Raw genomic sequence first — 12,945 nt, forward strand, 5'->3', positions numbered from 1 at the left:
GGTTTTAACGTTTCTCTTCAAATCAGCAGTTATGAGAGCCAGCGTGGTGAATTCTAATCTGGAGAACAGAGGTTGATTCCCCACTCCTCCACCTGAGTGGGGGAGGCTTATCTGGTGAACCAGGTGTGTTTTCACACTCCTACTTTCCTGCTGGGTGACCTTGGGTTAGTCACAGTTCTCTCAGAACTCTCTCAGCCCCACCTGCCTCACCAGGTGTCTGTTGTGGGGAGAGGAAGGGAAAGGAGCTTGTAAGCCACCTTGAGTCTCCTTACAGGAAAGAAAGGCGGGATATAAATCCAAACTCTTCCTCCTCCTTCTCCTCTTCTTCTTCCCCCCATGTTGCACTGCAGTTGGCTGTCCTTCTTACCCCTGGAACTGTGGCAGAGCACCATTGCTGTGACCCACAGTGCCAGTACATACCCTTCTACAATGACATTGCATGTGGTGGGGTGAAGAGGCGCAACTGATGCTTCACTTCTCCCCAGTACTACTCAGCAACTGATAATTGTTTACAGTGTGCCGGACTTTGGCTGCCCCAACACGAATTGAGAAATTGAGTGCCTTAAGCTCAGGATCTTTCAATTCCACAACTTGGGCTGGATTCTGAAGTACAACAGGCGTACCATCACAAAGCTACGCTCCTGGTATTTATACCTGTTGCTGATATTGGTGTTTCATATCCTGTTACCTTCTGCGCTGGAAGCAGCTTCTGAGACCCAAGTGAACTCACTTTGTGTGAGGCTTGATTTATCTTTGGGATCTGATGTTCTAAGTCTTGGGAGTCTCTGGTGCTGGGCTCCCAGCCATACACACAATCCAAAGATCTGGGATACATCATCTGGACATAATAAGGCATCTACTTCTTTCTTCTTGATGTTCAAAAGAGATAACATTTGCATCAGTGATTTTCTCCTAAGCCTTCCAAGGTCACAGGCAGAAACTGCCTCTTGGGCTTTGGGTTAATGCGGGGTGCTCGCCACCTGGTTTTTGAAGAGGCTGCGTCAATGGTTTGGTCTATATCCACGTCGGCAATGTGGCTGTGTCAGTCTGGACCCAGTGCCCTCAGCTTCTTGGGAATGCTGAAATGTGTGCATTTTGAAATCCATATTCAATCCATAATGTTCCAAAAGGTAAAGTTTTCATAAAACAACAAATATGTTGCAAAAATAAACCTGCAACAGAAATAAGCCCCAAACAGAACTGCAGGTGAGATTGAAGAAAAAGAGTTGGATTTATATCCCCCCTTTTTCTCCCATAGGAGACTCAAAGGGGCTTACAAACTCCTTCCCTTCCCCCCTCACAACAAACACCCTGTGAGGTAGGTGGGGCTGAGAGAGCTCCAAAGAACTATGGCTAGCCCAAGGTCACCCAGTGTGTTGGAGTGCACAGGCCAATCTGAATTCCCCAGATAAGCCTCCACAGCTCAGACAGAGCAGGGAATCAAACCCAGTTCCTCCAGATTAAAGTACACCTTCTCTTAACCACTACGCCACTGCTGCTCCTGCCGCTAATTGAGATTGCCCTGATATCCCAGAGGTGACAAGCTGGTGGCTGGCTCCCAAGATCTAGCAGAAACAGATGCAGGTCTTGAACACCAAGCCACACCCATTGTGAGGGGATCTACCCACCACATCCTACAATCACTCGATTTGCCATTCATTTCAGCAGTTTCCATGCCTCAGTAGCACTTGGTGGATTGCTCCCTTACCTGTCTTAATTCAATTTTCCAGCAATAACACTGTTGGAGCAAAAAAAGGGAAAGGCTGCTGTAAAAACAGAAGAGAAAAGAAAATGAAAAATTAAATTATAAACTGTAAACTGGTGAGCATCTCCAGAGACTAAGCAACGAATAAACAGGTGAAAGGAAGAGAGGAAGGGTGCCAACAGATCAAGCCTTTGTATTCTCAAATTGGGCTGTCTGGGGGATTGTCCTGCAGATGGAAGAACTTTTTGACTGGGCATTGCAGCTTACAAATAGTACAGTACAGTAAACCTTTATTAGGCATAAATAATTCTGCATAAGCTTACAAATACTAATTTCAGTTAAAGGTTCCCTTGCCCAGATCAGCACTAGCAAGTACATCCTGTCAGACAACCGAGATGCAAACCCCAGCAACAAGCACCCTCCTATGCTTCTGAATAAAAGAATGTTTCCACCTTCTCTCGTCATGCAGTCTGTCTTAACATTCAAATTAGCAACATCTAAAGAGAAATAGAAGGAGGATTTTGGATTTATGCCCCACCTTTCTCTCCTGTAAGGAGACTCAAGGTGGCTTACAAGCTCCTTTCCCTTCCTCTCCCCGCAACAAGCACCAGTTTAGGTAGGTGGGGCTGAGAGAGTTCTGAAGAACTATGACTAGCCCAAGGTCACCCAGCAGGCATGTAGGTGTGAGGAAACAAATCCAGTTCACCAGATAAGCCTTCGGCACTCCAGTGGAGGAGTGGGGAATCAAACCCGGTTCTCCAGATTAGAATCCACCTGTTCTTAACCACTATACCACGCCAGAGGGCCAGCGTGGCCTAGTGGTTAAGAGCAGCAGACTATAATCTGGAGAATCTGGTTTGATTCCCCGTTCTTTCCCATGAATCCTGCTGGGTGACCTTGAGCCAGTCACCCTTCTCTCCAGACTCACTCAGCCCATGCTGAGGCAGGCAGCGGCAAACTATCTCTGAACATCTCTTGCCTTGAAAACCCTACCTACAGGGTCACCATAAGTCAGCACTGCCACTTGAGCTGTGGAGGCTTATCTGGGGGACCAGATTTAGCTTATGCACTCCAACACACACCAGCTGGGTGACCTTGGGCTTGTCACAGTTCTTTGGAGCTCTCTCAGCCCCACCCACCTCGCAGGGTGTTTGTTGTGGGGAGCAGGGGAGGGAAAGGAGATTGTAAGCCCCTTTGAGTTCCTTACAGGAGAGAAAAGGGGGATATAAATCCAACTCTTATTCTTCCTTCATCATGTCTGCCTGCAGCACCTTACACCTGGGATGGGGCGGTATAAAAGTTTAAAAAATAAATAAATAAATAAACCAGCACACACCTTAAAGGAATTCTGCAGCAGTCAAAAAAAATCCACCCCTAGTCTGCCGTATCTGCTTGCGCATGGGGCACTTTGTTGCCCTTTTCTTTCCCTTTGGCTTTGGGGGACTCGACATTTTCAACACCTTGGCTGCATTTTAGCCGTGACGGCTGAACATAAAGGAGGAGAGACGCGTGGAAAGCTTGGAGCCTCTGCATCCGGTGATAAAAATCAGCCATCTGGGTGTTTACAGCAATTGCTTATTGGCATTCTATGGAAATGCCTCTCCAGGCAGCGTTCCTGTGGAATTAGGTAGCGCAGCTGTGATCGTTTCATACAAGAACGCAAGTTATTTTAAAATTTCCAACGGTTTATTAGTTCTATAAAATGGCTCCAAATAAGTAAGCATTTCTAACCAGAAACGGGGAGTAATAACCAGACGCATGCAGCTTGGCAGACTGCGAGTTGTCTGGGTCTTTAATATATATATATTAAATATATTTTATATATATATATATATATATATATATAAAAACTCTTTCACTGTTTTGATACGCTGCACTTGGCAGGTTGGAGGAAGTCAGTGATCTGCTGTGAGGAGAGTGGTTAAATTCCGATTAGGAGGAAGGTACATCTGCTTTGCGTACTGTTGCCCAGTGGGCAAGCTGAGTGTTTGTGCCGATATGAGTTCCACAAATACACTCTTTGGAAAGGGGGCTTTGCTCAAACACATCTAGTGGTCAAGGACTTTCCGTAGCAGTTTGCTTGGACTTAGTGGGTAGGGGTGTGCGCAGAATGTGGGTGCCTCTACAATGAGGCAGATATATCTAGGGTGCTATTGAACGCAGTGCTTTTTAAAAACAAACAAACAAACCTGTAATGACGTTTTGCCTCAGGTGGCATTTGGAAATCTTACCTGGCCTTCTCCCCTGTCTTCAACTGAACGCCTCCAAGCGCTAACTTATGTTTTCTTCCCTTGTTCCTGTGTCCTTGCAACGTGCAAGGTGACTCATTAAGGGTACATTTAAGACACACACACACACCCTTCTGCATTTTATTTTTGCAAAAAGCCAGAGGCGTATTTAGGGAAAATGTCGCCTGGTGCAAAATCTGAGTTTTCTGCCCCCACCCTACCCTACCCGTATAAGCGGCCGCCCTCCCCCACCACGGCCAAACAATTTTTTTTTGTACCAGGTCATCTCACCCCAGGATGAAGGAAGAGGGGTGTGGGGAGCAATTTTCTGTCCCCCACGTGACTAAATGGCCACAGCCTGGGGATATTTGACCCTATATGTCCCCCTGGGTGGTATGCCCCTGCAAAGAGCAGCCATCCTTGAATATCCTGTGAGCTCTTGGAAGCCTGTATGGCTGCAAAATAACCTGGTCCCCTAAAATCAACAATTTCTGGCCAGTCTTATGTCCTGCCAACTGCAGTTGGTTGCTTACGTGCGAAGGTTACTTGCCATGGTTGGCTTATGAACACAGCTTCATTTGGGTGCGTTTCTGGTCCACTCCCAACAGCTCTCACTCTCATTTGGATGCAAAGAGTGAAGATATCTCCTACCCAGTTTTCCAGAGCTGTCTTAGATAACGCAGCCATTTAGATGTTACAGCATCTTTATGTCAGACCCACGGATGCCATAATTCTAGCTTGGCCCTGAGATTATCTTTTTCAGTTTGGTGCAAATAAAAGGGGATTTCTGATGGTCAAAGCACTATTCTCTGAAAGACAGTGTACAAGCACAAAGGTTGGTAGAAGTAATATGGAATGCACCTCTTGGAGAGTTTCCTTGCAGCAACAGAAAATTGCACAGTGACCTTCTTCTATATCGACATTTTTAAAAAAATCTTCTTGACCGACCTCTCTAATACTGCTTCTGCCACCACTAGTGGATTTAGTTTAATGGAAAGATGTGCTTCTCCTGAACTGAGATTCCCAGAGGGGCCACAGTGACATTTTTGTTGGCTGTGCTCACTTGGACTTTGCTGTCGACATTAACTCCCTGTGTATGCTCACAAGCATGCAATAGTCTTTTAATTCTTGCAGCTGTGGGGTTTGGTTCTGCCAGCATCCAAGGCGGATTCAGGTATGTCCCCACAACACTAGATTCTCCCCTCGAAGTACGAACGGATTATGCTGCAGAAATGCTGTGTTTGTGAAGTGATGCAGAAGTCCCGTCTCTTTGCTCCGTAAGGTGCGTTCACACGAGCAGAGCCACACCTTGACCTTGCAGTCCATCAGGCATTGACCATGCATGTATGAACCAGGCCCAGGGGCGTACCACCCAGGGGGACATATGGGGTCCAATGTCCCCGGGCTGCGGCCATTTAGTCACATGGGAGGAGGAAAATCACACCCCTCCTCCTTCCCCCCGGAAAATCACCCCCATACCCCTCCTCCTTCCCCCTGGGTCCATGCAAAAAAAGTTTGGTCATGTTGGGGGAGGGCGGCTGCCATTACGGGGAGGGGGCTCAGATTTTGCACCAGGCTACATTTTCCCTAGATACACCTCTGACCAGGCCTTAGTGGGTAAGAATTCTGTTACAGTCAGGATTGTGGGTTGCTGGTGGATATTGGCTTAATTGTGTATGCAGAGATTGGAAGGGTGTACCCTACCGTTTCTAGGGGCCTGGGGATGCGACGTATTAGAGGTCTGTGAATCTGTGGTTGCCAACACGCCCCATAGCTCCAATCTCTATGGCTCTCAATAGGATTTGGAGATGGGGGGAGAACCATACTTGGCAGCCAGACGTGGCCAGTGGATAGTCCGTTGGCCATCCCTGCATTAGGTCTACTATCTATACCGAGACGTTGATTTATTCTGTTGTTGCTTAATCTGTCAATAATCATCACTTTGCTTTTAATCTGTACCAAACCGATAAACCAGGCATGGAGTCATTCTCTGCCTTTTTGAAATGCTGCTGCTGCTGCTGCCTTCGCCAAAGCCTCCGATTCCCCCCCCCCCCCCGAACGTTCCGGTTATAACAATCTCACTTTTGGCCCTTGTGGGAAAATACCTTTTAATTTAGGGCTGGTTGTTTGCAGCTTTGATGTTTCTCTTCCTCTCCTTTGTCCTCCTTTCTTCCCCTTGTCTTTATTATGTCTGTGACCTTGGAACAAGGACTGTCCCTCAATTACTGCATTCCAACCCTCAGCAGTCTGTTTGTTCCTCGACCTGTGTCCGTGACTAGCCTGATGCAGACTTTCTCTTTATTTCCTAAAAACGGAGGTTTTTTCCTGGCCGGTCCAGGCATTTGAGGCTTCTAGCAGCATCTAGCGTTCTGCAGGAAGAAAGGGGAACCGTGGTGGGAATTGTTTCTTCAGATCTGTCGAACAATTCTTTGTGAAACGATTTAATTAAGAGGGGTTTTTTTAAGCAGATTAGGAATGTCACGCTAAAACTTGGAAAAAACAAACTGTGAAAAGCAGCTTTCTTTGACTAGGTTTCTAGCGCAGCAAAAGAGGAAAAAATCGCAATGGATGTGCAATTTTGGGGTTATGATCATCATCTGTCTCCTGAAAATAGGCTGCCCCAGAACCCGCTTTGTAGCTTTCCTGGGGGTGTTTAGTCCATCTCTGCCAAACTGCCTGTTCAAGCCAACTGGTGACATGCCTGCCCGCTCCACCTCTTCTGGACTTTCAAAACCAGCCCATGCAAACCGCTGAAGACCAGGCATTCACAGTAGTGCTGTAGAGTTCAGCTTAAACAATGTTGCCTGACCTGGAGGGAAACAAGCAGCCCAGGGGCCAGATATGACCCCTCGATGGGGCTTATCAAACTCGTGAGCCGGCTGAGGCAACTCCCTCCTCCCCAGTCCCGATTTGGCCTCGCTAGTTCAGATCGGGAACAAGGAGGAGTTACCTCAGCTCGCTCGCAGGCCTGATAAACCCTTTCAAGGCAGCTACCCCACTCTGCCGTGAGTCAGCTTGCCACTCCCAGTGCCATTATGGGGCCAGCCTAGACTCTTTCTCATGACACCCGTGGTTTGTCTTTATGGCTGAACCTAGCCAGCGTGCGGCAGTATGGACCTCAGCGTTTTAGCACTGAACCTGGTGTGGCTTATCAAAGGAACCCCAAGCGATCCTCCTGCTCTTGCTTTGCTCCAAGGTGGTTCCTTCCCCTTCCTGAGAGCAGCAGTGGCGTAGTGGCTAAGAGCAGTAGCTAAGAGCAGGTCAACTCTGATCTGGAGGACCCGGGTTTGATTCCCAGCTCTGCCGCTTGAGTTGTGGAGGCTTATCTGGGGAATTCAGATTAGCCTGTGCACTCTCACACACGCCAGCTGGGTGACCTTGGGCTAGTCACAGCTTTTCGGAGCTCTCTCAGCCCCACCCACCTCACAGGGTGTTTGTTGTGAGGGGGGAAGGGCAAGGAGATTGTAAGCTCCTTTGAGTCTCCTACAGGAGAGAAAGGGGGGGATATAAATCCAAATTCTTCTTCTTCCTGCTGAGTTCTACAAGGTGCAGGAGTCGTGCCAAGTTGATATGCGTTACCTTGTTTTCCTTGCCCCCTCTGTCATTTGGAGCTTTGATTTGCTCCGCCCTGAACAGGAGGGTGAGGGGACAGCAATGCCTCCCCATCCCCCATCCCCCACCATCAGGTGGCACGAGGGGTGCTCTCATTCCCTAGGATTATTTTTAACCACCTACCATCTGTTGTTTTTTCCTGTCCTTGTGGCTTAAGCCAGGTTTCCTTGCCAGGGCCAATGCCGGCTCCTAAGAGTAGCTTTGCCTTCTTTCTCAGTACCTTGGCATTTGTTGTGCCTGCCTGGCACCTATGTGACTGAAATAACCCTTGTGGAGGAAGTGAAAGAAACAAGGGCTTTGGTGGGGAGGGAGAAACGACCCACTAATTTTCTTGCTTGCCCCAGAGGATCCGATCAAATGAGATCAACGGAATTGTACCAATCACCAATAGTGATAATTGTTATGTGCCAATAACCTTTTGCAGTGCTGATGTGATCTCAGGGGCAAACGTGGGATCAGATTAAAGTGCAGTGATTTGATGAAAGATGCTGTTTGTCTGCAGCTTAGGTCAGAAATCAGAGAAATGTCACAAAAAGGAACGGCACTGCAGAGCACTGTCTTCAAAACCTCCATAGCTGCTGGCTATTAGAACTCTTTTTGATGGTAGCCTTCCTGGTTATTGGCTCTACTGCAGAGGTGGTATGGAATATTTATGAACATTCCAGCTGCTCGGATGTTAAAAAGACTGCATCAGCAGAGGATGCCTAGAGCAGGCTTTGTAAATAGCCTTTTGACTGGGAACCTGGGGTGAGAAAGAATTGATTTCAGGTGAGCGCGCAGGGAAGCCTTTGTCAACTGGAAGGGAATTAGACTCTTTTTTCCATTTGAGGCTGCTGATGTGTCATAGGCGGCTGACATAGGAACATGTGGACAAGCCAGCTAGATGAACTTTGTTGGTAGTAACTTTTGTAGACTTGCTTGCAAGGCTGACCTGATAACACATGGGGCTGTGCTGTTGTGGGGCTGAGAGAGCTCTGAAGAACTGTGACTAGCCCAAGGTCACCCAGCTGGCATGTGTTGGAGTGCACAAGCTAATCTGGAGTGCACAAGCTAATTCGGAGCTCTCTCAGCCCCACCTACCTCACAGGGTGTTTGTGGTGGGGGTGGGGGAGGGAAAGGAGATTGTAAGCCCCTTTGAGTCTCCTTACAAGAGAGAGATAAATCCAAATTCCTACTCCTACTCCTCTTCCTCCTCTTCTTCTTGAAGGTCTCAATTAAAGAAGACCAGGCAGCAGGTGAGGTGAGACCCTAAAGAGCCACTTCCACACTGAGTACACAGTGCTGACCTTGAGGTTCCAATGGTCCATATTCCATATCTGGGAGCTCCATGTGCATTCAGAAATCCAGAGGCTGCAAAATCCCTGCCTCTTTTTTAATGGCAGGACATAAACATTTTAAGAGGCACTGCATTTTCAGGAAGCCGTTTTTATTTCCAAAGGGTCTCGATGCCCTGACTTGACAAGCGGGTGTTCTCCAGAATCGTGGGCCGAAGCAAAACGGGGTTGAAGCTCTGCCAAGAGCCTGAATAGCGGGCAGGTCTGCGGAAGCAGGAGACACGCCTCGTTTGGCAAGCTCCACAGTTCAATTTGTGGCATCTCGCTCCACACGTCCCCTTGGCAGCGGCTGCAGCTTTCTGCCTTTATTCCCAATCAAAATCCAAGACCGTTTCTGCTTGCTCATTACTGGAGTTGGCTATGCTCCCCCCCCCCACCCCCCACAATACTATTAAAGCATATTCAATAGAAGATGAAAGTGAATTACTGCCCCCAGTAGAAGCACTCTGCTGAGCTTGGCTGTTCTGGGTGAAAGTAACCAGTTTTGCTAGTATGATGCTCAGGGCGGGCCGAAGAAATCCATATTCCATGCTGGGGAAAGCTAGAGAGTGTATGGGAGGTGGTTAAGAGCAGGTGCGCTCTAGTCTGGAGAACCGGGTTTGATTCCCTGCTCTGCCACTTGAGCTGTGGAGGCTTATCTGGGGAACCAAATTTGCTTGTGCACTCCCAACACATGCCAGCTGGGTGACCTTGGGCTAGTCACAGTTCTTCGAAGCTCTCTCAGCCCCACCCACCACACAGGGTATTTGTTGTTGAGGGGGGGAACGGAAGGAAAAGGAGATTGTAAGCCCCTTTGAGTCTCCTTACAGGAGAGAAAGGGAGCATATAAATCCAAACTCTTCTTCTTCTAAATTCTGTGTCCCCTGCAGAATTCTGGTCTGCAAATGACCCTGGTGAGAACTACTGCATTTCTGATTAATTCCTGGCATGTTTCTCTTGGTCAGTTGTTCTCCAAGGATCTGACTCTTTTCGTGTGACATGCAGTGCTGTCTTAAGCAAGGCCACTAATTATACTCAATGGGACTTGTTCCCCGGAAAGCAGCCTTAGGATTGCTTACCTGCCTCCAAGAGGCATGGATTCAACAGACCTCTGTCCCAGGCAGTTTCCAAAACTGTGGATGCCCTAACTCAGTCTCAGGAAGCAAAGGAAGCACTGGGAAGGGAGGGGGCAGATTGTGAGATTTGGGAACACTAAGGATTTCACATGGAGAAAAGATAAAAGTTCTGCATGGTGTGTATGGGAGGTGGTATTTCAGTTCTGGTCAGGAGGATAGGGTGAGAGCCAGCCTGGTGTAGTGGTTAAGAGCAGGTGGATTCTAATCTGGAGAATCAGGTTTGATTCCCCACTTTTCTAACTGAGTGGAAGAGGCTTATTTGATGGAGGCTTATTTGGTGGACCAGATGTGTTTCCGTACTCCTACATTCCTGCTGGGTGACCTTGGGTTAGTTGCAGTTCCCTCAGGACTCTCTCAGCCCCACCTACCTCACAAGATGTCTGTTGTGGGGAGAGGAAGGAAAAGGAGATTGTCAGCCACCTTGCGTCTCCTTACAGGAGAGTAAGGTGGGGTATAAATCCAAACTCTTCTTCTTTTTCTTATCCTGTGCCAAGGTCTGCCTCTGAAATATAGTGTGACTGGGCTACTTGTTTCTGTGCAGCAAATATAATTTGCACATTATCCTGTGGAATGTGCAAAGGGGGTTGCATTCTGGACAAAAGGCAGATCCTTGTCCCATGGGGCTCACCGTCCAAAATTGTCTGCAAAGGAGAAATGAAGGACAAATGTGACAAATGTAGTTGTGAGCCTCTGAAGCTGCATTATATCATCAGGCCATTGGCCTGTCTGCTTTAGCAGTGATTCTTTCAAGATGGCACGCAGTCCTGAGGTCTTCCCTAGCTCTGTTTGCCACTCAGTCAAAACCGGTTTGGTAGACTTCTGAAACCAAAGGGATAACTAGTGACCTCCTGTTGAAAATGCCTTCACGTCTCTATTGTCAGTCCTCCACCTGCTTTCCTTTCAAAGGCAAGCAGCTCAAACATTGTCCTGGTTTTTAACCACCCTTTGAGCTCTTTCGCTGTTTTATCCAATCAGAGATAAAACAGTTTCAGAACAGGGTTTTCCTTAGAATGCAGTTCAACTTCCAGTCATTTAGGGCTGATTTGTAGGTGTTGTTTGATTAGTCCGCTCTTGATGACTCATGGCTGAATGCATGAGTTATGTTTGAAGAAATACAAGGGTCCGTTGGCCTCGCTGGGCCTTCTGACCACTTGTTCCACCTGCCCAGGTTTCTGCTTCACGTTTCCATCATGAGACACAAGAGAGATGGCCCTTAGAACAGGGTATGCAATCAGTATTATACTTTAATAGCATTGTCTGACGCTGTTCCACCAGTACACGCAAGCAAAAAAAAAAGGTGGGGGAGACTGAATCCTTCCTGGAAGAGCTGGCAATCTTAAGTGTCATCAAGAAAGGACTGTGGACGTGAGAGAGAGAAAGAGAGAGAGAGAGAGAGAGACGGCAAAGGCAAGAAGGAAGGGGGGGAAGGATCTAGGGGCTTGAATGCACAAGTGTCGAGGGCATTGAGAGTTTTTAGGGTGTTGTGGGTTTTTCAGGTTGTATGGCCGTGTTCCGGTAGCATTTTCTCCTGACGTTTCACCTGCATCTGTGGCTGGCATCTTCAGAGGATCTGATGGTAGAAAAGCAAGTTGCTTTACCACCATCAGATCCTGAATCACCCATGTTCGATCTAACTAAAATGATCTGGCTGTGACTTTTCGACAATACAATGATTGCTTTAGTTGGGGGTGAGGACAACAAAGTTACGTTCAAAGTTTCAGAGGACTGCAGGATTCTGGTGTGGGGAGTGAGATGCCACGAAGATCCTCTGGGGCCAGAATTAGCATACTCAGAGGCGAGGTAGAGGCGGTTAGGAAGCTAAGGGCCTCCATACATGTCCAATCCGGGGATCTCTTTAAATGCCAAGCTGTTTTTCTTTTCCTAGGGGACAATTAGCGTTGGAATAGATGCCACCGACCTCTTCGACCGCTATGACGAGGACTATGAAGATGTGTCCGGGAGCAGTTTCCCCCAGATCGAAATCAACAAAATGCACATATCCCAGTCCATTGAAGTAAGCTATGTGTGCATGTGTTATGTGAGCAAACAGTGGGGAGAACTGGAGCCAGACCATTCGCCAAGAGATCCCACGTGGGTTCATATGCTGACGTTCCAGCTCTTGATTTACGTGCTGTTTTCAGATGGCCTGTTTTGGGTGGCCAAGCTTCAGAATACACAACACTAAAACCAGGGGGCATACATTGAAAATGCTGGGGGGAAGAATTAGAACTAATAAAAGGAAACACTTCTTCACGCAACGTGTGATTGGTGTTTGGAATATGCTGCCACAGGAGGTGGTGATGGCCACAAACCTGGATAGCTGTAAAAAGAACTTGGACAGATTTATGGAGGAGAAGTCAATCTGTGGCTACCAATCTTGATCCTCCTTGATCTGAGATTGCAAATGCCTTAGCAGACCAGGTGCCCGGGAGCAGCAGCAGCAGAAGGCCATTGCTTTCACATCCTGCATGTGAGCTCCCAAAGTCACCTGGTGGGCCACTGTGAGTAGCAGAGCGTTGGACTAGATGGACTCTAGTCTGATCCAGCAAGGTTCTTTCATATGTTCTTAAGTTCTTAGAAGCCTTTTGGCCCCAAGGTTGAAGGAGAGTTGTTGTCTCTTCATTCCCTGTGAGCTTTCCCACCCTGCCCCACACATGCACCTGGCCAAACTGTGATGAGATACCATTGGAGTGAAGTACAGAGAATGTGTGGAGTCTGTCTTGGAGATGTTCTGAAGTGGGCTTCTCTTGACAAAGTATTGTCCCATCTGAAGCTCACATCTGTAATGATGGTCTGTCTGTATTGTAGGCCCCGCTTACTGCCACGGACACTGCGATCCTGTCAGGAAACCTCCGCATGAGGAGATGGGAGCGGTGCCGGTTAAACGTGATTGCCCTTGTACGCGGTGGTGACGTCTGCCAAAGGATGGGGAGAGGTGAGAAGACCAGTGT

The 12,945-nt window shown here is 47.9% G+C and overlaps 1 protein-coding gene across 1 annotated transcript in view; it reads left to right on the forward strand.

The window, feature by feature from the left end:
- Positions 1-12,945, forward strand: part of DNAJC11 (DnaJ heat shock protein family (Hsp40) member C11) — a 50,623-nt gene that overhangs the window by 24,002 nt on the left and 13,676 nt on the right. Inside the window, 3 exon segments of the mRNA XM_048519403.1 lie at positions 11,880-12,008; positions 12,803-12,856; positions 12,858-12,929. Coding sequence (XP_048375360.1) covers positions 11,880-12,008; positions 12,803-12,856; positions 12,858-12,929 — 255 coding nt within the window.

This window comes from Sphaerodactylus townsendi, linkage group LG16 (assembly GCF_021028975.2).
Source record: "Sphaerodactylus townsendi isolate TG3544 linkage group LG16, MPM_Stown_v2.3, whole genome shotgun sequence".
In the NCBI taxonomy this organism is placed as follows: domain Eukaryota; kingdom Metazoa; phylum Chordata; class Lepidosauria; order Squamata; family Sphaerodactylidae; genus Sphaerodactylus; species Sphaerodactylus townsendi.